The following is a 27270-nucleotide window of genomic DNA, read 5'->3' as shown; positions in this document are numbered from 1 at the left end:
TTGGTATCCCTACTGCCAATTCCTCTCCATTCTAATCTTTTCCTGATCACCACAGTAATTTTCCTAAAATGTAGAGCTGGCCATCTCCAAATGTAGAGCTTCTCTCTCCAAAAAACTTCAGAAGCTAGGTGCTACCTCCAAGATCAAAAATTAACTCCTCTACTTGATATTTAAAGCTCCACACAGGAGACTAAGCTATCACTTTTTGAAAATGATATGATGGTCTACTTAAAAAATCCTAGAGAATCAATTAAAAAGCTAGTAGAAATAATCAACAACTTTAGCAAAGTTGCAGGACACAAAATAAATGCACATAAATCATCAGCATTTCTATATAGTTCCAACACATCAGAGCAACAAGAGGTAGAAAAAGAAACACCATTTAAAATCACTGTAGACAATATAAAATACTTAGGAATCTATCTACCTAAACAAACACAGGAATTGTACAAACACAACTATAAAATGCTTTCCAAACAATTGAATACTAGATCTAAACAATTGGAAAAACGTTGATAGCTCATGGGTAGGATGAGCTAGCATAATAAAAATGACAATTCTTCCCAAATTAATTTACCTATTTAGTGCTATACCTATCAAACTACCAAAAAAACCTTTTTTTACTGAATTAGAAAACTATAACAAAGTTCATTTGGAAGAACAAAAGATCAAGAATATCAAGGGAAATAATGAAAAAAAAAACGTGAAGGAAGGTGGCCTAGCAGTACCATCAAAATGATAAGGTACTGGCTAAGAGACAGAAGAGAGGATCAGTGGAACAGACTTGGGGTAAGTGGCGTCAGCAAGAGAGTATATGATAAACCCAAAGAGCCCAACTTTTGGGACAAAAATCCACTATTTGACAAAAACTGCTGGGAAAATTGGAAAACAATATAGGAGAGATTAGGTTTAAATCAACATCTCATCCCCTACACCAAGATAAATTGAGAATGGGTGAATGACTTGAAAATAAAGAAGGAAACTAGAAGAAAATTGAGGGAACACAGAATAGCATACTTGTCAGATCTATGGGAAAGGAAAAAATTTAAAACCAAGAAAGAGTTGTAAAAAATTATAAGATGTAAAATAAATAATTTTGATTATATTAAATTATAAAGGTTTTGTACATACAAAAACAATGCAACCAAAATTAGAAGGGAAACAACAAACTGAGAAAAAATCTTTATAACAAAAAACTCTGACAGAGGTCTAATTACTCAAATATACAAGGAGCTAAATCAATTGTATAAAAAATCAAGCCATTCCCCAATTGATAAATGGGCAAGGGACAATTTGCAAATAAAGAAATCAAAACTATCAATAACCACATGAGAAAGTGTTCTAAATCTCTAATAATTAGAGAAATGCAAATCAAAACAACTGAGATATCACCTCACACCTAGCAGATTGGCTAAAATGATAGCAGAGGAGAGTAATAAATGTTGGAGGGAATGTGACAAAATTGGGACATTAATGCATTGCTAGTGGAGTTGTGAACTGATCCAAACATTCTGGATGGCAATTTGGAACTATGCCCAAAGAGTGCTAAAAGACTGCCTGCCCTTCGATCCAGCTGGGTTTGTACCCCCAAAGAGATCATAGATAAAAAGACTTGTACAAAACTATTTATAGCCGCGCTTTTTGTGATGGCAAAAAACTGGAAAATGAGGGGATGTCCTTCAATTGGGGAATGGTTGAACAAATTGTGGTATATGCTGGTGATGGAATACTATTGTGCCCAAAGGAATAATAAACTGGAGGAATTCCATGTGAACTGGAAAGACCTCCAGGAATTGATGCAGAGTGAAAGGAGCAGAGCCAGAAGAGCATTGTACACAGCGACATATACACTGTGGTAAAATCGAATGTAATGGACTTCTGTACTAGCAGCAATGCAAAGACCCAAGACAATTCTGAGGGATTTATGGAAAAGAAAGCTACCCACATTCAGAGGAAATACAGAAGAAAAACAACTGCTTGAACACATGGGTTGATGTGGACATGATTGAGGATGTAGACTCGAAACAACCACACCAATCCAACTATCAATAATATGGAAATAAGTCTTGATTAAAACCAGTTGTTAAAACCAGTGGAAATGCGTGTCGGCTATGGGGGTGGGTGGGTGAAGAGGGGTGAAGGGGAAAGTAAAAACATGAATTATGTAACCATGGAAATTTTTTCTAAAAATAAAATATTTAAATTCTACAATTAAAAAATAAAAAAAGTTAAAAATAAAGCTCCTCATAGCTTCTTCCCTTCCCACCTTTACGGTATTCTCTCCTATGACTTTGTTCCACATACTATTTTATAGTCTATCCAGAAAAAAATTTTTTTCTATTCCACACAAAAGATAAACCATTTTCCATGTCTGTGTCTTTGCACTGCCTCTTAACTCACCTTCACCTCTTCTGCTTTCATTCAAGACTTTCAAGTTCAAACATAAGCCCTTTAAAGATCACAACTTTTCCCTCCAGATGCTAGTGCTTTCCCTCTAGTCAAGTCATAAGCAGTTATCAAACCCCTCCTTTGTGCCTTTATTATGTGAAAAGCACTGAGGATACACAAAAAGACAAAGAAGAAATAATATTGTCCTTGTTCTCCCAGAACTTACTATCTTATGGGGAACACAACATGGAAACAACTATGTTTAAATAAGTTAGAGAAGGGATAGATTGGACAGAATCATAGAAGAAAGGCATTAGCACTAAAGAAGATTGGAGGTTTTGTTTTTGTTTCTTGGGAGAAGGTAAAGTTTAGTTTGGACCAAGAAAATCAGGAAACACAGGATATAGAGACAATGAAGAAAGAAAATTCCAGGCATGATGGACAACCAGTAAAAATGCATGGGATGAGAAGGCTTGTGGGTGAGAGAGAATAAGGAGACCTCCTTCCCCAAATTACCTTGGATTCTGTATATACTTTTTTTAAATGTACTTATGCAAGGATTTCCACCTATTAGGCAGCTACCACATTTCTTCTGCTTTTGTTTCTCCAGGGCTCACCATAGTACTTGCCAAGCAATTGATAATAAATGTTGAATGCTAATGGATTTAAATATCTGCCTTTAAATCTTGCTATTAAAATGAAGGAAGCTGTGAATCTTTTTTTTAATCTGATGGATATTTTTATCAATTTATGTTTTTTACAATATCAGATATACTTAAAAGCAAGGTCTATCTGGATATTGAGTTAATGCTGACAGGAGATCAGGAGGCCATATACTATTCGTAGAGTTATTATTGGCACTTAATTTTATTTTTTATTTTAAAAACAAATTTCCACAGAAGATTTCTGAAGATTTCTGATTCAAATTGTCTCCTTCCCTTCTTCTCTTCTTCCGCCTCCCAGAGCTGGCAAGCAATGCAATCTGGGTTGTATATGTATTATCATGCAAAACAAGTGACATTTGATTTTAAAGGAAACTTAGAGTCTCTAAGTGATTTGAAGGAAACAACTTTCATCATTTGAACCTGAACCTGTCATGTTTTTCCAAGCATATAGCTTAGGAATTAGTGAAAGAAAAGAGGATTGAGGTGAAATGTTAAAATGTTATTTGAGAGAGTATAATATCTAATTTTAAAAGCAATTCTCTGTATACTATATATTGTAGACACCATGTACATATAAATATGTAAAAATATATACAACAGAGGTGTCAGATTATCTCATAATCAAACTATAGATAAGTTAAAGGAGGTACTTTTTAAAAAAGGAGCATAGTCTACAAACATAGTCAGAATTTGTTTATTTTTTCCTTGTCCAGTCATTCCACAATTATTATGAGTATGGTTATGTTATTCATTTAAAAAAATGAGTTAGAGTGGGGCATGTAATGGAGGATTGGAGGGATGTTAACTATTATTATTTGTGGGTTCACACTGGGGTGAGAGAGACAGGAATGTCAATTGAAGAGAACCAAATGGGATAGGGAGACCAGGGTTTCCTGCCAAGGAGCTAACTGTAAACAGGAATGGCAGTTAAGCCCAACAGTCACTCAGCCCACCTAGGCAAGGGCCTCTGGAACCAGCAGGCAAAAGGTAAAAGTTTATAACAGTTTAATTGAAGAAAACAATAATAAAGGATGGGAATTGGGATTCTACACTTACAAGCTAAGAGCAAACCACAGGGGCAGGGGAAGGACTTGACTACACTAAACTAAGACCTAAGCCAGGCAGGGCCCAGAGAATAGCAGTACTGGAGTAAGAATCCTCACAGTAGAGTCCAGAGATGTTTTCTGGATGCCAGAAACCAACTCCTCCAGAACTGATGGTCCAAACAGCCCATTAGGGAGAGGAGCCTGCAAGCTGTCCACCATAACCCTATTACTTTCTTTGGCTTCTAGCATGGAAGTATGATATCCACCAATAAACTTTTTTTTTCCCTGCTGGTCACACTGGTCATTTTTAATCTTCCATTACCTGTTTTTTATTTTTAAAATACTTTCACTTAATCAATTAATTTAGAATTTTCCCATGGTTACAGGTTCATGTTCTTTCTCTACCCTCCTCCAGCCCCCTCCCAATGCCAACGTACAATTTCACTATATGTACAATTTATATATTTACATGTGTCATTGATCAAGACTTATTTCCATATTATTGATATTTTCATTAGGGAGCTCATTTTGAGTCAATATCCCTAATTATATCCCCATCCTCCCATGTGATCAGGCAGTTGTTTTTCTTCTGTGTTTCTATTCCTATATTCTATTCTTCCTCTAAATGTGGATAGCGTTCTTTTTCATAAGTTCCACAGAGTTGTCCTGGATCACTGCATTGCTGCTAGTATAGAAGTCCATTACATTCAGTTTTACCACAGTGTATCCGTCTCTGTGTATATTGTTCTCCTGGTTCTGCTCCTTTCAGTCTGCATCAATTCCTGGAGGTCTTTCCAGTTCACATGGAATTCCTCCAGTTCATTATTCCTTTGAGCACAATAGCATTACCTGTTCTTTAGACATTAACAATGTAAACATTCAAGAGGTTGGCAGTAGCCTTTGAAAGAACTGTCAATGAGTGACAAAGAATGCTACCTAGCTTTTGGAACCAATACACAGTATTGATTCTAAGACAGAGGGTAAGGGTTTAAAAAAATATACATTGTGACCATCTACAGAACTCCCCCATGCTTCGTGTTCACACCATGCCACATCGTCTTTACTGCTGCTGTTACTATAACTTCTGACATGTCCCTCCATAGAACATACCCTGCAGAAATAAAACCACTTAGAATACCACCCTGATATTGTGCTGTACTGACTGATGAGAGCTCAGTAAAGCTAGTGAGGTTAAGATCTGATCTAATTTAGCTTTGAAAGAAACACTACTTGATGTCTATTCAGAAAACCAAAGGGGCAAATCTTACTGAAGAACCTACATTTTCACTCCAACTATATGGTGAACTGAAATGGAGAACTCTCAATAACGTCTTGTTCACTATATTAACAGAGATTTACTCAGGACCTAATGTGGTTTTAGGGCATAATGATGATCCATCAATGCAGATCTCATGAAAGCCCCAACAATAACAAAATTTGAGGCTTTTTTTTGTTTTGTTTTTGCTTCTTCAAATATTATTATTTTACTTTTAATGCATGTGAAAGTTTTTTTCTCTGTGTTAAGCTAAATTCTAATTCAAAAGCCTCTGAGAGGTTCTTCCAAGACAACAGCACTTCCTAACTCTCATAGTTCCTGATACCTGAACCTGCTCATAAATATTGATTTTTTCCCCATTTAAGAAAAGTCCTGAGATAGAGAATGAGTTGGGAAGCTGCTTTTTCCTTATTACTATCTCAAATTAAATTTTCACCTAATTATGCAGAAGTTGTTAGAGAAACATGTACATTCAGATTCATTTATGGTAGAATATTAAGACAATAAAAGGTATTAAAAAAATTAGATCAGATTTTAACCTCACTAGCTTTACTGAGCCATCTCATCGTGTGAACACGAAGCATGGGGGAGTTCTGTAGGTGGTCACAATGTATATTTTTTTAAACCCTTATCCTCTGTCTTAGAATCAATACTGTGTATTGGTTCCAAGGCAGAAGAGTGGTAACAGCTGGACAATGGGGGTTAAGTGACTTGCCCAGGGTCACACAGCTAGGAAGTGTCTAAGGCAAGATTTGAACTGAGGATGTCCCATTCCTAGGTCTGGTTTTATTTCTTCAGGGTATGTTCTATGGAGGGGCATGTCCGAAGTTGTGTGTGTGTGTGTGTGTGTGTGACTTAAATATATGAGTCTGCATACTTAGGCAATTGAACAATTTATTAAAATGAAGTTATTTCCATTTGTGGAGGATATTCCCATTTACAGAATCTCATGGATAAAAGAAATTTCAAAAACTATCTGGTCCTAAACTATCCTTGAAAAAGAATCTCTCTACATGACTACTAAAAGTGGTCAGTCACTTACCTACTCTCAGCAAAACAATGTTCCAGGACAATTCTGAGGGACCTATGACAAAGAATGCTACACTCCAGAGAAAGAACTGTTCAAGTGGAATGAAGATGAAAGCAGACAATTTTACAGTTGTTTAATTGGGTTTATGTTTTGGGGTTTGGGGTTTATAAGATTATTCACTTACAAAAATGAACAATATGGAATGTTTTGCATGATACTGCATGTATAACCCAATTGAATCACCTGACAGTACCAGGAAAGGTGAGGGAAAAGAGGGAGGGAGATAATTCATATAACTTGGGAAATTATGTGGAAATTTGTAATTATATGTAATTACATGTAATTGGTAAAAACTAAAAAATTTTGTATTAGAAAAAAATGGTCAGTCAGGCTATCTCCCCAACAGGAGCTCATTCCATTTGGGGATAGCTCTAATTATTAGGAAGACATTTTCCCCATAAATAAGAGGAGTATCCTACACCCATAACTCTATAATTAGTGATAGCACAATCTTCTTGACTAAATCAATAAGAAGTATAAACAAGGCTAAATATGGCCTAGAGCCTCTACAGTACCAAGCAAGCAATAGCTCTATACTAACTGTGATAAGTCTCTCTACCCCTTACCCCCTTCAACCCTAAAAAAATCTTACATTGTCTCCTTTTGGTGCCTATCTATTAAGAGACCCTATAACATAATCTACTTCCTTCCATACCATATTGGCAATCTGAAAGTTCCTTCAACCAAAAAAAGGATAGGGGATGGCTATAGATAAAGGGCAACATTAAAGAAGTCTATCAAAAAGTACTTAAAAATAACACTAGAACAAGCATAACAAACAAAACAAAGATGGAAGAGATCTGAGTTTTGTTGTTATTGCTATTGTTTTCCAAACTCTTTTCACTTTCTACCATAGTGACTGAAAATAAGTTTATAGAGGAAGTAACAACAATATAAAAAGAAATAAAAACTTGAATGCACAAGATTACAGAGTGTGTGTGTGTGTGTGTGTGTGTGTGTGTGTGTAGTGTTTGCTAAATTGCACAGATTTTTCCTTTCTGATTGACACAAATGATACTGAAAATTGTTTACACTGGTTAAATAAGAGTTGAGTAAATTTATAAATTGTCAGGTAATGGACAACTTCTTTTTGGTATAATTATAAGAAAGGGTAGAAGAAATTGTGCATTGTCCTTGGCCACTGACTTGCTATTTATCTTTCCAATTACTTACAGTATAACTCTTATACATTACCATATTATTTCATTATTTTATTAAAATTAGTTTCTTCAAATCTTTTTTGAAATGTATCAAAAATTTTATTAGACTATAAATTATTCTTTTCCTCCCTTTTAACCATAACAGATCTTTTAGGAACTGATTTATTTAACTGCTGGCAGAAAAGTGATGGATTTAAAATGCAGAATGAAAAATACGTTTTTGGACATGGTCGATGTAAGAATTTATTTTGTCCAGAATTTGTATGTCATGTTGTTGTTTTTTTAACTTTTTTCTCAATGGAGATGGAAAAGAGAAAATTAAATGTTGATTAATTAAAAAAATACTATGCAATGTCTCTTTAAATTCAGCTTTCCACATACTATAAGCTGCTGAAATCTTCATAAAGTAATATAGAATAAGCTTGGAGAAATGGGAAAATACAGAGAAATGTCTTAGTAAAATGTTGTTTATGAGATAAACCTACATGACAATACCTTTACCACTTAATTTTTCTATTTCTTACTCATGACAATGAAACAAAGTACTGGCACATTTGCACCTGTAAGTTTCATTTTTTTGGTTGTTGTTCTCTTCAATATGTAGATATGTCACTATGTATGTTCAATATGGTTCAATATATAGAATCTATCTTCCCTCTTACCTCGATTTTTCAATGGAGGCAATGTAGGGTGAAGGTCTTTATTGCATTCATTCCGTTCTGTGCAACATTCAATTGACCTCCTTTGGTGAGGAATGGGAGTGTCCTATAATAGAATCAAATATAGACACAGGCATTAAATAATATTTTCCTTCAAAACTCCAAGAATTAATTTCAATTTCCAACCTCAAAAAGTAGTTCTAGTTATTTACTTATTATGCAAATAAATTCATTAAATCTGGGACTATAAAGATCATTTATAAGTTATAACAACTATAGCTCTTGGTAGAGATAATCATGAAATATCTTGGTGAAGTTTTCACATTTTTCTTCAAAAGTTAATAGAGTTATTTATTTACAATCTATTTGGAGTGACAAGATTTACCATGAGTTACCTAAGTCACTTAGTGGAAAATTCAGGAAAATTTTTGACAAAATACATTTAACCGAAATAGAATATAATTAAAAATAATGAGTACAAGGGGTTCATTCTACTGAAAGTAATAGGAAAATCTCTTTGTAAAAGCAGAAAATGACTATGAATGCAGATGAATTTCTAACCATTTAGTTTTAACATACAGGCAGATGAGATTTTCTTGCTTCTTTTGCTTGTGATTTGGATGATTAAATCACAAGGTCTAGTAAAAAAAACAATAACTCAAGTAGAACCAATGTGCTCCCTTACCCGGCACTGAAAGTCCGAGCCCTCTAATCCTAGACATCCAGAAGTAACCACAGGCATCCCAGAATCATCTTCTTCTATCATAGTGAAACAGTAGCCATCTGTGCTAAAAATTCAGAAAGGAAAAAATAAATATGTGTGTGTATCTGTATGCACATGAGGTGACTCTAGTGTGTGTTGCAGAATGGGGAAAGAAATGTTTCTTAATTATTTCACTCCCTATAACGTCCATCTCACCATACCAAGCAAGCATGACCTTATCTTCTGTCTCTGTGTTTCTCTCACATGAGAACATACACACATTTGTACTCATCCCAGATCATGCTTCAAAATTCATGAAATATAGAAGTCATCAAACTAGGAAAAAAAACCACGGCCCAGGTGAGCACCTTGCCATCGGCTCTCTGTACACCCTTATGTTCATCTCTTACTCTGGGAATAGGACTAAAATCAATACCAACATTACTACCATAAAGGGCCAAGACTGTCCCTATGGTTCCAGTCAAGACTCACTTTGCTGGCCACTGCTTTCCTATATGAGCAATCTTTGTTTAATTTTTAGCTTTTTGATTGTTTTGATTTTCTCCTAGTGCCTATAAAGCATACTGCCAGACTCCTACAGAAAAATGTTGGAGTGCCCTGAGTTTTGAAAAGGAGGTAGAGTTATATAAAATTTTATGGAAAAAATCAATTTAAAAATAATTAAATAATTTATGGGAAATTTATGAAATGTAATTAGTGCTTCGAAGAAGTTTTGACACTTGACAAGAGAATAACTGACTCTGTTGAAGCAGCCAGTGCTTGAATAGTAGAAGACTGGTCCTCAACAGAGGGTAGGGGTTTAGAACAGTGGAGAGACAATAATGGGAAAAGGACAACAGTGTCATCCTGGGACTAAAAGGAAAAAGAAAGACAGCTATTTAATTTATTTGTAAATATACCAAATTTCTTATCCTTTGAAAAGTGCAGAATACAATATATATAACAAAAAAACACATGAAATTTTAAAACCAAAAAGCAGCGCAGCTATATTCTGAGAAATGTAAAGCTCTATCCCATTCTATCTGCACATATATATAGTGCCTAAAGATGGACATGGCAGTAGAGACTTGAAAGTTTAATGTTACAGAAAGGACATTGTGAAATGCTATTAGCTATGATTTGTCTTTTTTCATATTGCTGATAGCGACATTCTGTTGTTCTTTGGCCCTTGAGTTACCATTAACAGACTTTATGATTGTTTACTTGGCTTGCAAACCTAAAGTGATCTGTAATATCTCAGTTTGTAAGTACTAAAACAAAAGATTTCAAACATTCTAACAAATGGCTTGATGATGCCAGTGATAAATGTCTTTGCACAACCAAAGTCAAATTCATGAAGATTGTTGGGCCTCTGCTTGCAGCCTATATTATAAATTCTGTTGGGGGCTTCAATGCTGATTCAATACAATATAGAAAAGCCATAAAAATTAAAGAATGCAAGAAAATAACTGAATACTTGTAACCTACAATAAATACTACTTTTTCAGATTTCCTCTTTCTTTTCAAGGTATTAAGAATTTTCAATTGAAGTGGTCATACATCAGGGACAGGATTTATTCTTTCACCAGGATATGGAGTTTATAATGTGGAAATATCCTCTCTTACTTAGAACTGCAATTCTTCTTGTTATAAAGATTTGCCTAGGGCACTGACCTTTTAAGTGGCTTGGTTTAACCAGCTAGTATAGTTAGAAGACCAGTCTTTCTGATGCCATGCTAACTCTCCAAATTTGCATAGGATGTATACTTTCTTTCATTGAAAGAAATAGCATAATTTGACAATAAATATGAGGAGTAATCATCCTGATTCTCTGACCTAGAGTTTATATGGGAGTGAGCAAATATTAAACTTTATTATGTTGAACTTAACAGAGATGTTTGGGAAGCTGAAGAGATGGCCTGAAACTAGAAACCTGCAGGACTCACTCCTCCCCCACCCCCCACAGGCTAAAGTAATTAGGGAGGGGTAGGTACTCCTTACTCTCACCCCTCCCAACAAGCAGTTGGAAATCAGTTGGAAATGGAGGCAGGACTGATGTCCCCTGGCAAGGCTCAGCAAGGCAAATCTCTAATGATGTTCACTTTCTCCACTTATATTCCCCGCAGGTTTGACTGAGGGACAACAGGAGAAGCTTGATTTCTTGTTGTTATCAGGGATAGATGAGGATATGACTTCTTTGGCTGGCAACTGAAAGGAACCAAGCTTTATGGTAGCTATGAGTATGCCCAAAATAATAGCCAGGCTCAGCTACTAAAAAATAAAGTTTTTACTGATAAAAGAAGAAGGGAAGGCAGGGAAGGGGTTTTCAAGGATTTGGATAAGATCTGGGAAGCCCTGAACTGTTAGGTAGAAACTGCCCCTCCACCCCAGGAGTGAGTGGCAGACTTTATATATCTAGCTGGCGCTCTAAGCTTATAATAAACACTTCTAATATCTGAAATAACTAAATGAATAACAAAAGGCTACTGCAAGAAAGGTCTAATTTCGCTAGACGGCAAACTCCTGGGAAGAAACCACAATGGCTTTTGCCACTATGGCCAACAAGGCAATCCCAAACCTGGGACCAGCAAGCAAAGTGACCTGCTTACTTCAACCCCTAGGAATCAACAGTTTAACTGCTTTCAAACTGCTCCCTCACCCAGAGTTCTCCAGGGGGAGGGTGGTCCCCTGGAATTCTGGGTGAGGCTTGACTCTTTGTCTTGCAGGAATTCTACCCTGCATTTTCCATGTTGCAAATATTACACTTATACACACATAGACACACACACTCTTACTGTTAAGTCATTTCAGTTGTCTGACTCTTCTTGAAACCATTTAGAATTTCCTTGGCAAAGATATTTGAGTTGTTTGCCATTTCCTTCTCCAGCTCATTTTGGAGATAAGGAAACTAAAGTAAACCAAGTTAAGTGATTTACCTATGGTCCCACAGCAAATAAGTGTCTGAAGCCATATTTAAACTCAAATCTTCTTGTCTTTAGGGCTGATATTCTATCCATTGCACCCACCTTAGCAGAGTGTGTATGTATATAACATCCTCTGAAAACTTCAATATTGTGTGAACATTAATTAGCATTGAAAAGGATTATAAAAAGGACCATATCAGAGATTGTAAAAATTGTATTGTTCTAGAAGGTATATAGTATTGGAATAGGGATGGGACTAGATCTCACTGACATAGGTAACTTCAATTATAAATAAACATTAGTACTTTCTCCTTAATAAAATTTCTTTTCTAGGGTCCCAGCAATAATGTGTCAGAAGTAAGATCAGAAGTCAAGTTTTCTTGGCTTTAAGAATAGCTCATTATCCTCTTGGTCACAGCAATCCCCTCAAGGAGTTGTATAAATAAAAGAAACCATTATTCTTAATTTTTGCTTTTCCCTATATCAGTGATGGCAAACCTATGACACAGGTGCCAAAGATAGCATGCAGAGCTCTCTCTGTGGACATGCATGTTACCCCTTCCCCCAGAGTTCATTCCTAGAAAGGCAGTAGGACTTAGGCAGAGCTGTTTCCCTCTCCCTTTCTACCACATCTGAGGACATTTCTCACAACCCCCACGTCTCTGCCCAGCAGCCCAATGGGAACACTTCCTCCCTCTCTTGTGTGGGGTAAGGGGGATGGGGGGGGTAGGGGTTTGAGGTACAGCATAGCACTCAGTCTCTAGTTGGGGGAAAAGGAATGGCACTTGGACTGGGGGGCAGGGTGGGGGTGGGGTCGGATACTCTGTCTCTAAACAGTTTGCCATCACTACTCTATGTGCTCCAAAAAGAGGACAAATGTATGAGGGTGAGTATTGATGGTGTGGGAGGTGTTTATCAGGACCACCCACCCGATAACATTCAGTGGGCCAGAGCAGCTAATCACTCACCCCCACCCCAGGGAAGATCTCATAGAGATTCCCAAACTGGCAACACTATAGTGGAGATATTGAAAGAAGGTGCTGGGGCTCAGTTGTGACCCTAGTGGGTTGGATCCCACCCTCAGAGCCAGCACTATGGAGACAAGCCTCCCCACTGCTAAGTTCAAGTAGCTTCACCCTTCAAGATAGTTTTTGGAATTAGTCTTTCTCTCAGCCACAAGATTGGTCTTTTTCCTTTCAAAGTAATAGCCCCAAACTACCACTAATGAACTAATAAAGATTTATTATAAGGATAAGGTAATTTGGGATAATAGGACAAGGGTTCTTTGTGGATTTAGAGGAAGGAGGGTACTAGGATAACTACTCTATTAACTATGAACCCCACAACAATAGAGCAGCTCTTGTTTCTTCAGTAGACTTAGACTCAGAATCTGACTCCCCCTCTCCTCACAATATCCTATCCTTAACACTAGCTAACAAACAGGGGAATAACTAAAAGGAAAGGGTACAAGATAGATTAAGAAAGGGTCCCCCAAATGCCCACTCCCTCCAGAGTCTAGGCACTATGGCCTGTTATGGAGCACCACTCTTTCAGCATCTTCTTCATTAGCACTGAAGTCAATAGTGAGGTTTAGCTCAGTGATTCCCAAAGTGGGCGCTACCGCCCCCTGGTGGGTGCTGTAGTGATCCAGGGAGGCAGTGATGGCCAGAGGTGCCATCTTTCCTATTAATTGCTATTAAAATTTAAAAAAAAATTAATTTCCAGGGGGCTAAGTAATATTTTTTCTGGAAAGGGGGCAGTAGGCCAAAAAAGTTTGGGAACCACTGGTTTAGCTGTAGAAATCTCCAGATTGCCCCTGAATTTTGGGTTCAGAAGAGCTAAATTCCTGTCCAGAAAATCCCAGCCACCCACAACCATCCACCGCAAGCACACCTGAGAGCTTGAATGTCCTCTCAGGAGTTTTTGGCAGATGGCCTTTGGCAGTTTAGAATCTTCAGAATCTTCACCAAACTTACTCCTTCACTGGCCCCTCCCCAATGGAACCTCCTCTAGATTCTTTGAGGCCAGCTTCAACTCCAATTGCCTGCTCTCCTTTGCAAAATTCAGTCCACACTGTTACACTAAGAACTTTTTTTTTTTTTTAAACGCTTACCTTCCATGTTGAAATCAATACGGGGTATTGGTTCCAAGACAGAAGAGCGGTAAGGGCTAGGCAATGGGGTTAAGTGACCTGCCCAGGTCACACAGGTAGGAAGTGTCTGAGGCCAGATTTGAACCCAGGACCTCCCTTCTCTGGGCCTGGCTCTCAATCTACTGAGTCACCTAGTTATCCCCTAGGAGTAAGAAGTTTAAAAAGCCACATTTGCTGGTAACAGAGGTTTTATCTGTACTTCAAAGGTAGACAAGGAGACAAGCCAGAGTGGTTGCCCAGTTTTGTTGAATGGAATTGAAATTTTTGTTGAATTGAAGACTTTTTTCTATCTATCATTTCTATCATAAGGAGTTTAATACACTTTCAGGGTTTTCTTTTTCATGTGTCAATAAGTCAGTCTTTGAATAAGTAATCAATATGAACTCAAAATCCTACTCTGCTAGCCTTCACTGAATTTAACACTGAGGAAACAGAAAATTATCTCTATAAGGGAAATATGCCCAAAGAGATAATCTTTGACAATTTAGCACTGACCATACAACCTAATCATAAATGTATGATATGATGAGGTTTTGAAATTAAATTCAGTTGATCTAAAATGCAAGAATAAAATTACATGTTTACTGTGAGAGTCTGAATTTTAAAATAGTATTATAAAAATAGTATAGTGTAAATGACTACTAGTGGGTATCCAAAATAAAACATCCTGTTATGCTATGTATGATACAGATAAAATTATTGCACCAGCACATAAGACAGAAACTGCAAGCAGAGGGCCAATATTCTGCCTCCCACAAAGCATCATCTTGCCAAAGAATGAGATCTGATAATGAGAACACAAACACCACAGGACCTTATTTTTAGAAAGATGCTACCACACAATTAAAAATCTACTAGAGTGAAAATGGCGATTTGAACCAAGACCTTTAATAAATATCACAAATAGAAAGTCAGGATCCAAAACCTCTACAGCTGTTCAAGCAGATGTCTTTGCTGGCAAAGGGCCAGTTCTCATGAGAGATGTTATACCTATCCTACTGGTTCAGGATTGTTCAAGAGTATCAGCTTTTTCTACTACCTTTCAGAGAAACAAAAATGACACCAGCATCTAAATATGCATATTCTATTTTGATTTTAATTTTATTTTTAAAATTAGTTTCATTTCTGACCATGATTATTCAATAAAATTTAGTGTCAAGAAGAAAATTCTAAACAAAAGCTTTGGCAAATGAAACAAGAGATATATACACAGTTACACACAAATGTATATACGCATAAATATGTATGTAAGTATATATGTATGTATACATGTATGTGTGTATACACACATATTATCTATGTATCTATATATAGCTTCAGTGAGTAAATCCCAAGATCTAAAAGAAGGACACACCATACTCAGGCTTTCACTGGTATTAACAAAAATGGGGGCACTGGAAAAACAAATGCAAAATTCAATACTACAAAGAGCTGAGTGCCAGTGGAACAAATCAGATAAACTGTTATGATTTCATCATGCAATGTAAGACGTGCTAACAAATGAGAACAGTGTGTGTGCCTTTAAAGAATCTGAGAACTTGTGTCACGAACACCTGTTTGGAAACTCACAACACCACACTCAGCAGAAGGATTAAAATTTCAGCAGGTTCAGGGTTAACGTAACCTTTGCAAGGACTCTTATAAAACCCTTTCAATTTTGCCACCTGTGATTGTTCAATTTATTCGTCTTCGTATGCTAATTATTGTTGATTTTAAGTACATATCTTCTGTGTGAATCATCTAAAAGGGCACCAGTGATTTATACCTGTAAGATGCAAAAATCAATTAAGCACAAGAATTGTTGACTAAGTGGATAAATAGGTATATAGATCTTAATGAAGACTTATGAGAAGGAATTCTCAGGCCTCAGTTTTTGGTATTAGTATTTTAGTATTAGATATTAGAACTAGATATTAGTACTTATATTAGCATATAAAAGTTCCTCCATGAAGCCTAAAGCTGAATTTGTTCCCAAATCATATCAAATGAAAATTGCCCATTATTCTACTAATAATTACGAATTTAAGGATTTTGCTTTCAATATTGCTAGGGGTTGGTTACCCGGTATAGTCATTCTTGATGTTTCTCACCAACAAGTTTCTTGGTTGAAATAGCTTTCAAGTATCCTCCCTTCACTAATATTCTCCTGTGAAGCCTTATCTTAGAGGAACAGTGACCCTGATGTTGCAAAAGTATAAGTTCTGACAGCTTCCACCAATGTAGCATTAAGGGTTCTTGTATGTTGGCCCTGCAAGAACAAATTCAGAGTGCCTCAAATACAAGTTGACAAGAGTTGTTGAATTCTTCAGGCTCTGAAAATTTAAGGACAAATTATAGAATGGCTGTGATCTGTATTAGCAGGTGGTGAATCTGTGAAACCACAGATACTTGAAATGCTGGAGCATAAATTCTGTGAGTTTCTCAATATTTCAAGATGCATATAGCCATCAACCAAAACTGTACCAACTCTACCTTAAAGAATACAGAAATCCTTATCCAACCATAATATATTAGCTTGAAGTTTTCCCTCTACTTTCCCTTACATACTAATACTCTAATCAACATGCATATTTTGACCTCCAATCCCAAGATCCCACTATTATCTCCCACATCATCCCTTTTGCTTAGCAAAACTCTCCTCTTTTTCTCTCATCTTGACACCTTAGTGAACCAATTCAGCAGTACACTATCTAATTCTCTTTAATCTTGATACCCCTTATCATATCAACAGGTATGCCCAGCAAAGCCTCAGCCTGGGATCATTTGCAACATTTGTTGTTTTTGTTCCTCACATGTGCTGCTGAACAAAGGTGGAGAAAATCATGCAACTATTCTAAATGAGTCCGATACAAATTTATGTTACACAACCTCATTTGGATTCACATTGATGCTAAGCAATTCTCCAAAATATCTCTTTATCAACTCATTATCCCACCTGCTACGCTGACTCTGCTGTACTTCTTCAAACCTCCAATGAAGCCTCCTTCTTATCAAAAGACAACTTGCTACCTTTGATCTGGCCATACCACTGCTGGGTTTGTACCCCAAAGAGATCACACGGGAAAATACCAGAACAAAAATATTTATAGCCTTGCTCTTTGTGGTGGCAAAAAATTGGAAAATGAGGGGGTGTCCATCAATTGTGGAATGGCTGAACAAACTGTGGTATATGCGGGTGATGGAAAACTATTGTGCTCAAAGGAATAAAGAACTGGAGGAATTCCATGTGAACTGGAATGACCTCTAGGAACTGATGCAGAGCAAAAGGAGCAGAACCAGGAGAACACTGTACACAGAGACTGATACAATTTTGCACAATTGAACATAATAGACTTCTTTACAGGCAGCAATCCAAGGATCCAGAACAATTGTGAGGGACTTATGAGAAAAAACAATATCCACATCCAAAGAAAGAACTGAGGGAGTAGAAACCCAGAAGAAAAACATATGATTGGTCACATGGTTTAATGGTGATATGATTGGGGATGTAGACTCTAAATGATCAACCACTCTATTGCAAATAGTAATAATATGGAAATAGGTTTTGATCAATGATACATGTAAAACGCAGTGGAACTGCTCGTTGACTCCAGGAGTGGGTAGGGAGGCGGGGAGGGGAAAGAACATGAATCATGTAACCATGTTAAGATAGTTTAAATTAATTAAATTAATAAATAAAATTATTTTTAAAGAAGAAAACTTGCTTCATATTAAAAGAAATTGAAGCTATTCACCATGAACTCCCTTTCCTGTCTTCTTCTTCATCTCATCACCCATGTGCCTCTGCAACTTCCTTCACCCTTTCTCACATGATGGAAGGGCCTTACTCTTTACCAGAATTAATCCTTCAACTTGTTTAAGTGATCTCATTCTTTCTAATTTCTCCCAACAGATTGCACACTGTCACAATTACTTGTTCACTTATTTTCAGTTTCCACTTGTCTACTAGATCATTTCCTATAGTTATATATGTCCATCTCTCCTCTAATTGGAAAAAAAAGTCTCAATTGATCCATCTATACTTGCTTTCTCCTCCCATATCTCTTTCACCTTTCAAAGCTAAATTTGAAAAGGCCATTTACAATAGATGCCTTCGCTTTCTTTCCTCCAAGTTGCCTCTTAAACCCTTAAAAGCTGGCTTTTTATCATACCACAAAAACTGCTTTTAACAAAGTTACTAATGATTTTTTAGATGCAAAATGCAATAGCCTTTCTTAAACCCTCATTTTCCTTGACCTTTCTGCAGGCTTCAACACTGTTAGCACTTTCTCCTTGATACCCTTTTTCTCTCTAATTTTTTGGGACCTCGCTCTCTCCTGGTTCTCTTCCTAAATACATCTCCTTTGCTGGATCCTTTTCAAGATCTCATCCTCTAATTAAAGATGCCTCTCAGGGATCTGTCCAGGACCCTTTTCTCCTCTCTATACTATTTCATTTGGTGATCTGATCAGTACCAATGGATTTAATTATTAACAATGATTCTCAGATCTGCCATTTCTGACTCATATTCTCTGCTGCACTCCAATCTCACATCACCAACTGCCTTTCAGACACCTCAAATTAAATGTCCAGTAATTCTCTTCAACTCAACTTGTCAAAAATATAATTTATATTTCCCATCCTAGAGGCTAACAAACTAAAAGTCATCCTGCATTCCTCACTACTTTTCAACACTCTTCATATCCAATCTGCTACCAAGGACCTATAGATTTCACCTTTGCAACAATCCTCATAGAAGCCCCTCCTTTCCTCTGACCCTGACACCTCTCCAACCTCTTCCCCATTCCAATCCAATTTGCATTAAATGCAAGATTGACAATGTTACTCATTTATTCAATAAACTCCAACAGATTCCAAGTACCTCTAGCCTCAAATATAAAATGTTCTCTTTGGCATTCAAAGCCCTTTATAGCCTACCCTCCTCCAAAATTTCTAGTGTTCTTACACCTTACTCCCAAACAAGTATACTTTTATGTCTTGACGCCATTCAACTAACAAAAAACAAATCTTTTCTCAAATCACAGCATTTTCTTTGGTTGTCTCCCATCGCTCTTATTCTTTTGCTCTGATGATCTCTCTAATTTAAATCCCAATTCAATTCCGACCTTCCACAGAAGTCTTACTCAACTCCTCTTAATTCTAGTGTCTTCCCAACATTATTTCCTATTTATCCTATATAATTTGCTTTGTATATGTTTATTTAAATATTGTCTCCCCCATTAAATTATAAACTCCTTGGTGGGGTGGGGGTGCTATCATTTGATTCTTTTCATATGCTCAACGCTTAGAATAGTGCTTGGCATATTAGGCATTTAACACATGGTTAATGATTGATTTTTATTTCCATTGTCTTGATATTATCTTCTAACTCATTTTTCTGCTTCAATTCCTTGCCTCATTCAATCCATCTAACACTAAGATTCTGCTTTAACTCTACTTTAGGAATAAACAAAGATCCCTCTTGATCTAATTAATCAAGAAAAAGCTACTTATCATATAAGATCCATGAGGACAAGGACTCCATTGAATTTTTACTTTCTATCCCAGTAGTAGGTAATAAAGGGTTCTATATAAAGAAAGTACTGATCAATTAATCAGCACGTATAAAATTTTTACTGCATTTTATGTCGTGGCTTGCTTTTTCTCCTAAAGATCTAAAGATACTGAAATCTTCATATATAACAAAAAATTCATAGAAAATATTCATTATAAAAGCTAAAAAGTAGGAATCAAAGTAGATGCCCAATAACTTGGGAATGGTCATACAAATTATACTATATTGATATAATTGTGCTTTGATAAATGAAGAATATTAATATAGATAAGCATGGAAAAATTTATATGATCAGGATAAAAGTGAAGTAAGCAGGAGGAAGAAAACAATAAACCCAATTGATCACAAAAGTAAATGGAAAGAAGAATGAACAATAAAAAGTTAATGTTATGAAATTATATTAAAAAGCAGGGCACTAAAGAAGAGATTGGAAAAGATACATGTTCTTCAATTCTTTTGCACAGGTGGGAGGTCTTTGGATACTCTACTTGGCATATATATTCAGATTTTTTTAAATCATTGATGAGTTTGTTCTTTTTTGTTCTCTTCCTTTTTTCTATTTTTTCTTTTAAAATATTTGTTATATTTGGGGCATTGCTCTTATAAGGGAAAAGGGTAGAGATAAAAGAAATCCTAATAAGTGGCAGATTAATAAAAATGTATTTTTAAAAATTCACTAAATTGCTAGATATAGACTAAACCTCATCTTACCAAAATAACCTAAATTCAGTTACTAACTAGACTTCAGGAACTTATATGCAAACAAATATTATATTAGCACTTAACATAAAGAAATTCATACATATATATGAGAAAAGATTCAAGTAGACAACTAAGAAATATGCACTGAATTGAAAGAAAAGAAAGACTTGCTCAAAGGAAAAGAATAAGAGAGAACTCAAGGTAAAATAAGGTACTAGGTAAGAGACTATAATTGAAAGGTAACAGAGAGCTTAGAAAATGAGAGCAGATAATGAAAAGCTAAACTTTGAAGCTTGTGCACTTTCTAAAATAACTTTCTTATAAGAGAGTTTATTTTATTTTTTTTTTATTTTAATTTAACCTTTAGGATAGGGTAGATTAACTATACTTGCCCAGGGTAACATAACTAGGAAGTATGTGAGGCCAGATCTGGAGTCAGGAAAATGGAAAAATCTACTTTAATTCTTTAGAAGGAAAAAACACACTATTAAATGAAATAAAAGACTTCTAAATATTCCTAACAAAAAGACCAAAAATGAATAGAAAATTTGGCTTTCAAATACAAGACTAAGGAGAAGTATTAAAACATAAATATAAAATAGGAATCAGAAGGGACACATTAAGTTTAAATGCTTACATTTCCTTATGGAAAGAAGCTAAATATGACTTCTAAGAATTTTATCATTTTTAAGGAAGAAAGACCACATAGATAAAGGGTACAGTAGCAAGTGGATGATTTTGAGATGATCTCAAAAAACAGATGGATGAGGAGGTTGGATGCACTAGGAAGAGGGGGAAAGGAAGAGAGAGGGAAATTTGAGGCAAATTATCACACAAAAAAGTGAAATGAAAGAAATAGCTGTAACAATGGAGAAAAAAAGGTTGAGGTACATTCAGCACTTGGAACTTTACTCTCACTTGAAATGGTTCAAACAGGGAAAAATACACAATACAAACACACACTCTATTTTACCCAAAAGAAAAGGGGCTATAAAAAGGGTAGCTCATAAAAGAGAAGGGCATATTAAAGGAAGCTATACTCATAAACAAAATAGACTCTTGAGGAGGCATAGGGTAAAAAGAGAAAGAGAAGAAAACTGATGAAACTAAGATGGAGAAATTTAAAGTAACCATAACTGTGAAGGTAAATGAAATGAATTCACTCACCAAATGAAAGAATATAGTAGAATGCAAACCAGAAACCAATAATATGCTGTTCACAAGAAACACACTTGAAAAAGAAAGACATAAAGAGTTAAAATTATGGACCAAAGCAGAATGTGTTGTGCTTCAGATGAAGTGAAAAAGGCTAGTGTCACAATCAAGATCTCAGACAAAGCAAAAGCAAAATTAGACAATTAATTAAAAGAGTCAAACAGGTAAATTCCATCTTGCTAAAAGGTAAAATTAACAATGAAATAATAGGATCAAATATGTATGTCCTAAATTGCATGACATAAATTTCTTAAAGTTAAATGAGTTATAAGATAAAGAAACAGTAAAATTATACTAATAGGGGAATCTCAATTTTCCCTCATCAGAGTTAAGTAAATCAACCACAAAATGAATGTAAAAAGAAGTTAAGGAAAATGAACAGACGGTTTTGAAAAGTAAGATATACCTCTGTAGAAAATTGGATGGGAAGGAAATAGGATTAAAACTTTTTCACAATTGTACATGGTACATTCACAAAAATTGATCATGTATTGGGGAATAAAAAACTCCCAGAAATTCAGGAAAGCTGAAATATTAAACGCACCCATTTCAACTTATGAGACAATAAAAATTATTTTCAACAAGCGTCTGGAAAAGAATAGATTAAATAAATGGAAACTAAGTAATCTAATCTTAAAGAATGACTAGAGTGGTCAAAAACAAAGAATGGAAAAATCAACAATTTCACTAAAGAGTATAACAATAATGAGACAACATATCAAAATGCCAGGGATATTAACAAAGCAAAAGTTTGGGGAAATTTTCTATCACTAAATTGGGACATCAGTAAAAGACAATGAATTGGGAATGCGATTTAAAAACTGACCAGGAAAATATGTTTTTATTTTTGCACAGAATTAATCACTTCTCATTCTGGTGGACAACAGTACTTTTCATTATGAGTTCTTTGGATATGTCTTAGATCATTGTGTTGATCAGAGCAGTTAAGTCGTTTATAATTGATCATCTTTCTAATATTGCTAATTATTATGTACAATATTCTCCTTGTTCTGCTCACTTCACTTTGCACCAATTCATGTAGGTCTTTCTAAGTTTTTCTAAAACCATCCTGACCATCTTTTCTTATACAGCACAATGGTATTCCAGATTCAATCATATCCCAGGACTTGTTCTGCCATTTCCCAATAGATGAAAATCCATTCAGTATCCAATTCTTTATCACTACAAAAAGAGCTTCTATAAATATTTTTGTTCATATAGGTCCTTTTTGCTTTTTCTAAAATCTCTTTGGGATATAGACTTATCAGTGGTTTTGCTGGGCAAAGGGATACACACAATTTTATAACCCTTCTGGCATGAGTTCAAAAAAAATTTTTTTTCAGAATGGTTCGATGATTTTACAATTCTACCACTAGTGCATTTGTTCCAGTTATTCTGTATCGACTGCAGCTGTAATTTTCATTTGCTGTAATAGTAGACATCCTGATAGGTGTGAAATTGAACCTAGAGTTCTTTTAATTTACATTTCTCTAATTAATGGTGTTTTAGAACTTTTTTTTCAAATAACTAGAGATAGTTATGATTTCTTTATCTGCCTGTTCACATCCTTTGCCAATGTAATAACTATGTAATAAGTTGTACTCTTATAAAATCAATTCCATTCTCTATATAGCTAAGAAATGAGGCTTTTATCAGAAAAATTATTTGTAAAAAAAAATTCCTCACATTCATGCTTCTCAACCGGTTGCCTTTTTTTTTTTTTTTTTGCAAAATCTTTTATAACTGAAAAAAAAAAACCAGAATTATCCATTTTCCATCCTGTAATGCTCTCAATCTGTAAAATGAGTTGGAGAAAGAAATGACAAATCACTTCAGTATCTCTGCCAAGAAAACCTCCAAAATATGATCACAAAGAGAGGACAATTAGAGACAAATGACTGAACAAATGAAGTCTTTACCATTTCTCAATGTAAGATCCTATCACCTTATTTTGATGACAGACTGATCAACATAATAAAGAGGAACAATCATCAGAGTATAAATTAGATGAGTGGATTTGAGTCTCAACTCTGATACCCTTAAGCTATTCAGTCTTAGTAAGTAAACACATCTCTAAACCTAATTCCCCATCATAAAAATGAAGAGTTTGAGTGAGAGGATCTTTCTTTGCAAAATTTATTTTACTTTAAATTTAAAATACATTTCTTTTCCTTCTTACCATCTTCACTGAAAACAAACAAAGCCTTTTAACAAATATTCAGTCAAGCAAAACAAAACCCAAAGTCAGTCAGGTCTAGAAAAAATAGAAATTGTCCCCAAAATCGTAGTGTGCTATTAAAGCTATAAGCTATTAAAGGGCTTATACTGAACTAACACTTTTAGAACATCATATATGTCTCATTCTGTATCCTGAATTCAACACTTCTCTAATAGGAGGAGGACAGAATGCTTTAACCAGATGATCCATAGAATTATTCCCACTTCTAATAACATGCTAATCTATGAATCTATTCTACAATATAAATATCCCTAAACAAACGGATTTTTGAATATTCAAAAGGTGAAGAAAACTTGGAGTACTACCATAGTCATATAGGAAAAGAAACAAATGTAACTCAAGAAGGTTTTGTCGAAATTTAGAACTCATATATCACAAATTTTCTCTATTCTTCAGCATTGTGGAAAGATAATATCCCCATTGCAGAAAATGGTGCTTTAGTGCCTTTTTCCCCTCCAAATTGTTGGTCTTACTCATTTTGAGTGCCCTATTTTTTTGTCCCTCACTTCCCAATATCCTATCAACCCCACTACAACTTTATTCTTCAATTCTTATCTCCTATTTTATTGAGGTAGGAACCTACAGTGGGACTCTACAGTTTTGACTATCATTTCGTGTCCTGATTTATATGCTAACAACTAAGATTGGAGAACCATGAAGAAGTAGCTTAAAGTTAAAATATTGGTATTCTTATTTATGGAATTTTACCTATGCCTATGGCATCCTAATCATATTTTTCAAGGTTTTAAAACCAGTAGCAATTTGAGGACAAATGTATCTATTTGTGGGGGAGAGAATGAGATGGGAATATAGAATAGAGTCTGAAAATTACAGATCAATGAGTCTGAGTTTGATTCTTCAACAAATCATAAGACAGATGGTGGGTGAACCTATAGACAAGAAAGGAGTGAATAAATGAAGATTTGGCTGTGCCACTATGTAATATTAGGTGGGTTACTTAATTTCAGTATCCTAATACATAAAATGAAAGTATCAAATGAAATTATTTCTAAGGCCAACTCTGTCTCTGAAATACTGATTTCCTCAACAGGAACATTCTCAGACTATCTCGTCGCCAGTCAGGTGCTCCCACTATTCCCAGATGAAATCCAAGAAGAGATGAGTTTCAGGTTAATTCTAGGTGTTATGGGAAAAATATACAAACTCCTGAGGCAAGGGCAGTGTCTGTGTTTTTTTGTTTCCCTACTAGCTCCAATAAAGTTAGAATTGCTTTCTTTCATTTGAACCCATTTGCTAGGCTGTGGTAGATCTTTCCCCATGTTCTCAATATCTATACACTTTCCTGAATTATTCTCCTTTTGATATTGAATAATTTTGGAAGTTTTCTGGACACTTTTAGATTCTCTTTTGGTCAGGTCTCTTATGTTTATTTTGAAGACTCTGAACACATCATCATATGGCTAGTCACGAAGCACCTTACCCTGTGTCTATAAACCTCTGCCACTCATCTCAACTGCTGCGAGACTACCAATACTTAACCTAAATGTGGAAATAGGTAAAAGAAAGGAAAATACATTCTTGAAGACGTGAATATAGATGAGAAAAATAGTAACTTAACTGGCTGTAGAATGGAAAAGTCAGCCAAAATGAACACAGTACTTATTAAAAAGTTTTATTTCCCAATACACCAGACCATAGAGCTCTAACACCTGGCTTATTGGTTTCCACCAGTTCCACAGCAGATAGCTAATGCTCCTAACTTAGGAATTCTCTCTACACTAAAGATTCCTGACCTAAGGCCCATGAACCACTCCTAAGGGGTCTACATAGATCGATTTCAAGGAGTCCATAGACTTAATATGGGGAAAGTTACATTTTTATAAGCATTTAAATACAATATGCAGAGAAAAGGATCTCAGGTTTCGCCAGACTATCAAAGGAGTCCATGACAGAAAAAAAAGTTAAGAATTGCTACTCTAAAATGATATGTCAGCATAGCAAGGTGTTAAAAACAAACAAAAAATAAATAAAATAAAATGCATAATCGCTTAGGGGAAAAAAGTGGAAAATCTAAATATGTTTGGTTTGTACTGCAAGAATTTTGTTTTTAAATGATAAGAGTAAAAGAACCAAGATGGATGTCAGAATACAATGCCAAGCAGTAGGATTTCAGGCCTGTTCTAACTGCAGTAAAAGAGTTAAGCAGTATTGAAAATTTTGGCAGTAAATGATGGCTGATGAATTTAAGTGGCCTTGGATTGAAATGAGCCAGACAAGAACTCTGGATGGCATAAAACTAAAATGCAACCAATATATTCTTCTACTTTAGATCTGTCATGTGATTTGTGATTCATTCACCAGAAGAGTCTAAGAATAATTTCAGTACACAGGTAAATAATCTTAGACTTTCAGGGCCAAAAGTAAAATATCTCTGAGGCGATGACTATAACTTTCAAGTTATGCTTTCCAAATTTCTGACTGAATTCCACAGATAAAAATTAAGGTAGTGCAGGTAAATTTTTAAATCCTGGGTAGGATTTTCTAGGTTACAACATATAATCAATCATTAATCTCACAGAAACATGCAACTTTTTCTTATTTGTCTTTATACTAGAAAAAGAGGATCACATATTTAGAGACAGAAGAGACTGGAGAGTTCTAATTTAACCTCTTCATTTTACAGATGAAGAAATTGAGGCCTAGTTAGGTTAAATAGCTTGCCTAAGGTACCATAGCAACTGTTAGAAGCCTGAGTTAAATCCATATTCTCAGACTCCAAAATCTGTGCTCTATCATACTGTACTGCCTTTAAGTTAGTGCTCTATTCCTGTTAAACATCTATATATGAATGATGTGAACCACCAACCTGCAGATATTGTTGACAGAGTCTTCAGGACAGTGATGGTGGCACTTGCATTGCAAAACCTTTGGCCGAGGGGTGGGGGCTGTGATCACACCATCTTCCTTCTTGTTATCCACATTCAACTTTCCCGAACTTCTCAAAAGCATATTGTCAAGGAAATTAGCTATAAAGGAAGAGCAATATATAGATATAGATTTTTTAAAAATTTCTGGAGAGCTTCCTACCAAAATATAAAAAGGAAATGAAGCTTATGGTGTATAACTTCATAAAGGCAATCTGTTAAGTATTCATTTATATTCCTCATATTGAAAGGTTTTATAAGTTTTAAAATTGTCACAACAAAGGAGAATTAGTTTTTCCACATGGGAAAAATATGAAGTTTCATAATTTATACATAATTTTGCACAATCATTTCAATCTAGTATTCTATATTTAATTATTACATATAAAATATGAAACAAGAAATGATGATGAACATAATGATCTCTATATATGTCATTAAAAGAGAGGAAAAAACCTAAATTGCTTACCAGTAACTAGGTAGCATAGTGAATAAAGTGCTCAGGAAAATCAGAGTTCAAATTCTTTATGTCTTATTAGCTTTAAAATTTGGGGCAAATTATTTAATCTCCCTAGTACTCAGTTTCCTTCTCTATTAAATGGGGATTATTTA

The 27270-nt window shown here is 35.3% G+C and overlaps 1 protein-coding gene across 1 annotated transcript in view; it reads right to left on the bottom strand.

Moving 5' to 3' along the window:
* Nucleotides 1-26758, bottom strand: part of BMPR1B (bone morphogenetic protein receptor type 1B) — a 66442-nt gene extending 39684 nt beyond the window's left edge. The window contains exons 1-3 of the mRNA XM_044682431.1: nucleotides 26601-26758; nucleotides 8970-9072; nucleotides 8288-8390 (exon numbers count right to left, since the gene is read on the bottom strand). Coding sequence (XP_044538366.1) covers nucleotides 8288-8390; nucleotides 8970-9072; nucleotides 26601-26743 — 349 coding nt within the window. The 5' untranslated portion in view covers nucleotides 26744-26758. The remainder of the gene's footprint in view (nucleotides 1-8287; nucleotides 8391-8969; nucleotides 9073-26600) is intronic.
* Nucleotides 26759-27270: the final 512 nt, after the last annotated feature.

Source organism: Gracilinanus agilis, chromosome 6 (genome assembly GCF_016433145.1).
Source record: "Gracilinanus agilis isolate LMUSP501 chromosome 6, AgileGrace, whole genome shotgun sequence".
Taxonomy (NCBI): domain Eukaryota; kingdom Metazoa; phylum Chordata; class Mammalia; order Didelphimorphia; family Didelphidae; genus Gracilinanus; species Gracilinanus agilis.
Note: the sequence above shows the minus strand (reverse complement) of the source record. Positions and strands in the feature narration are given on the sequence as shown.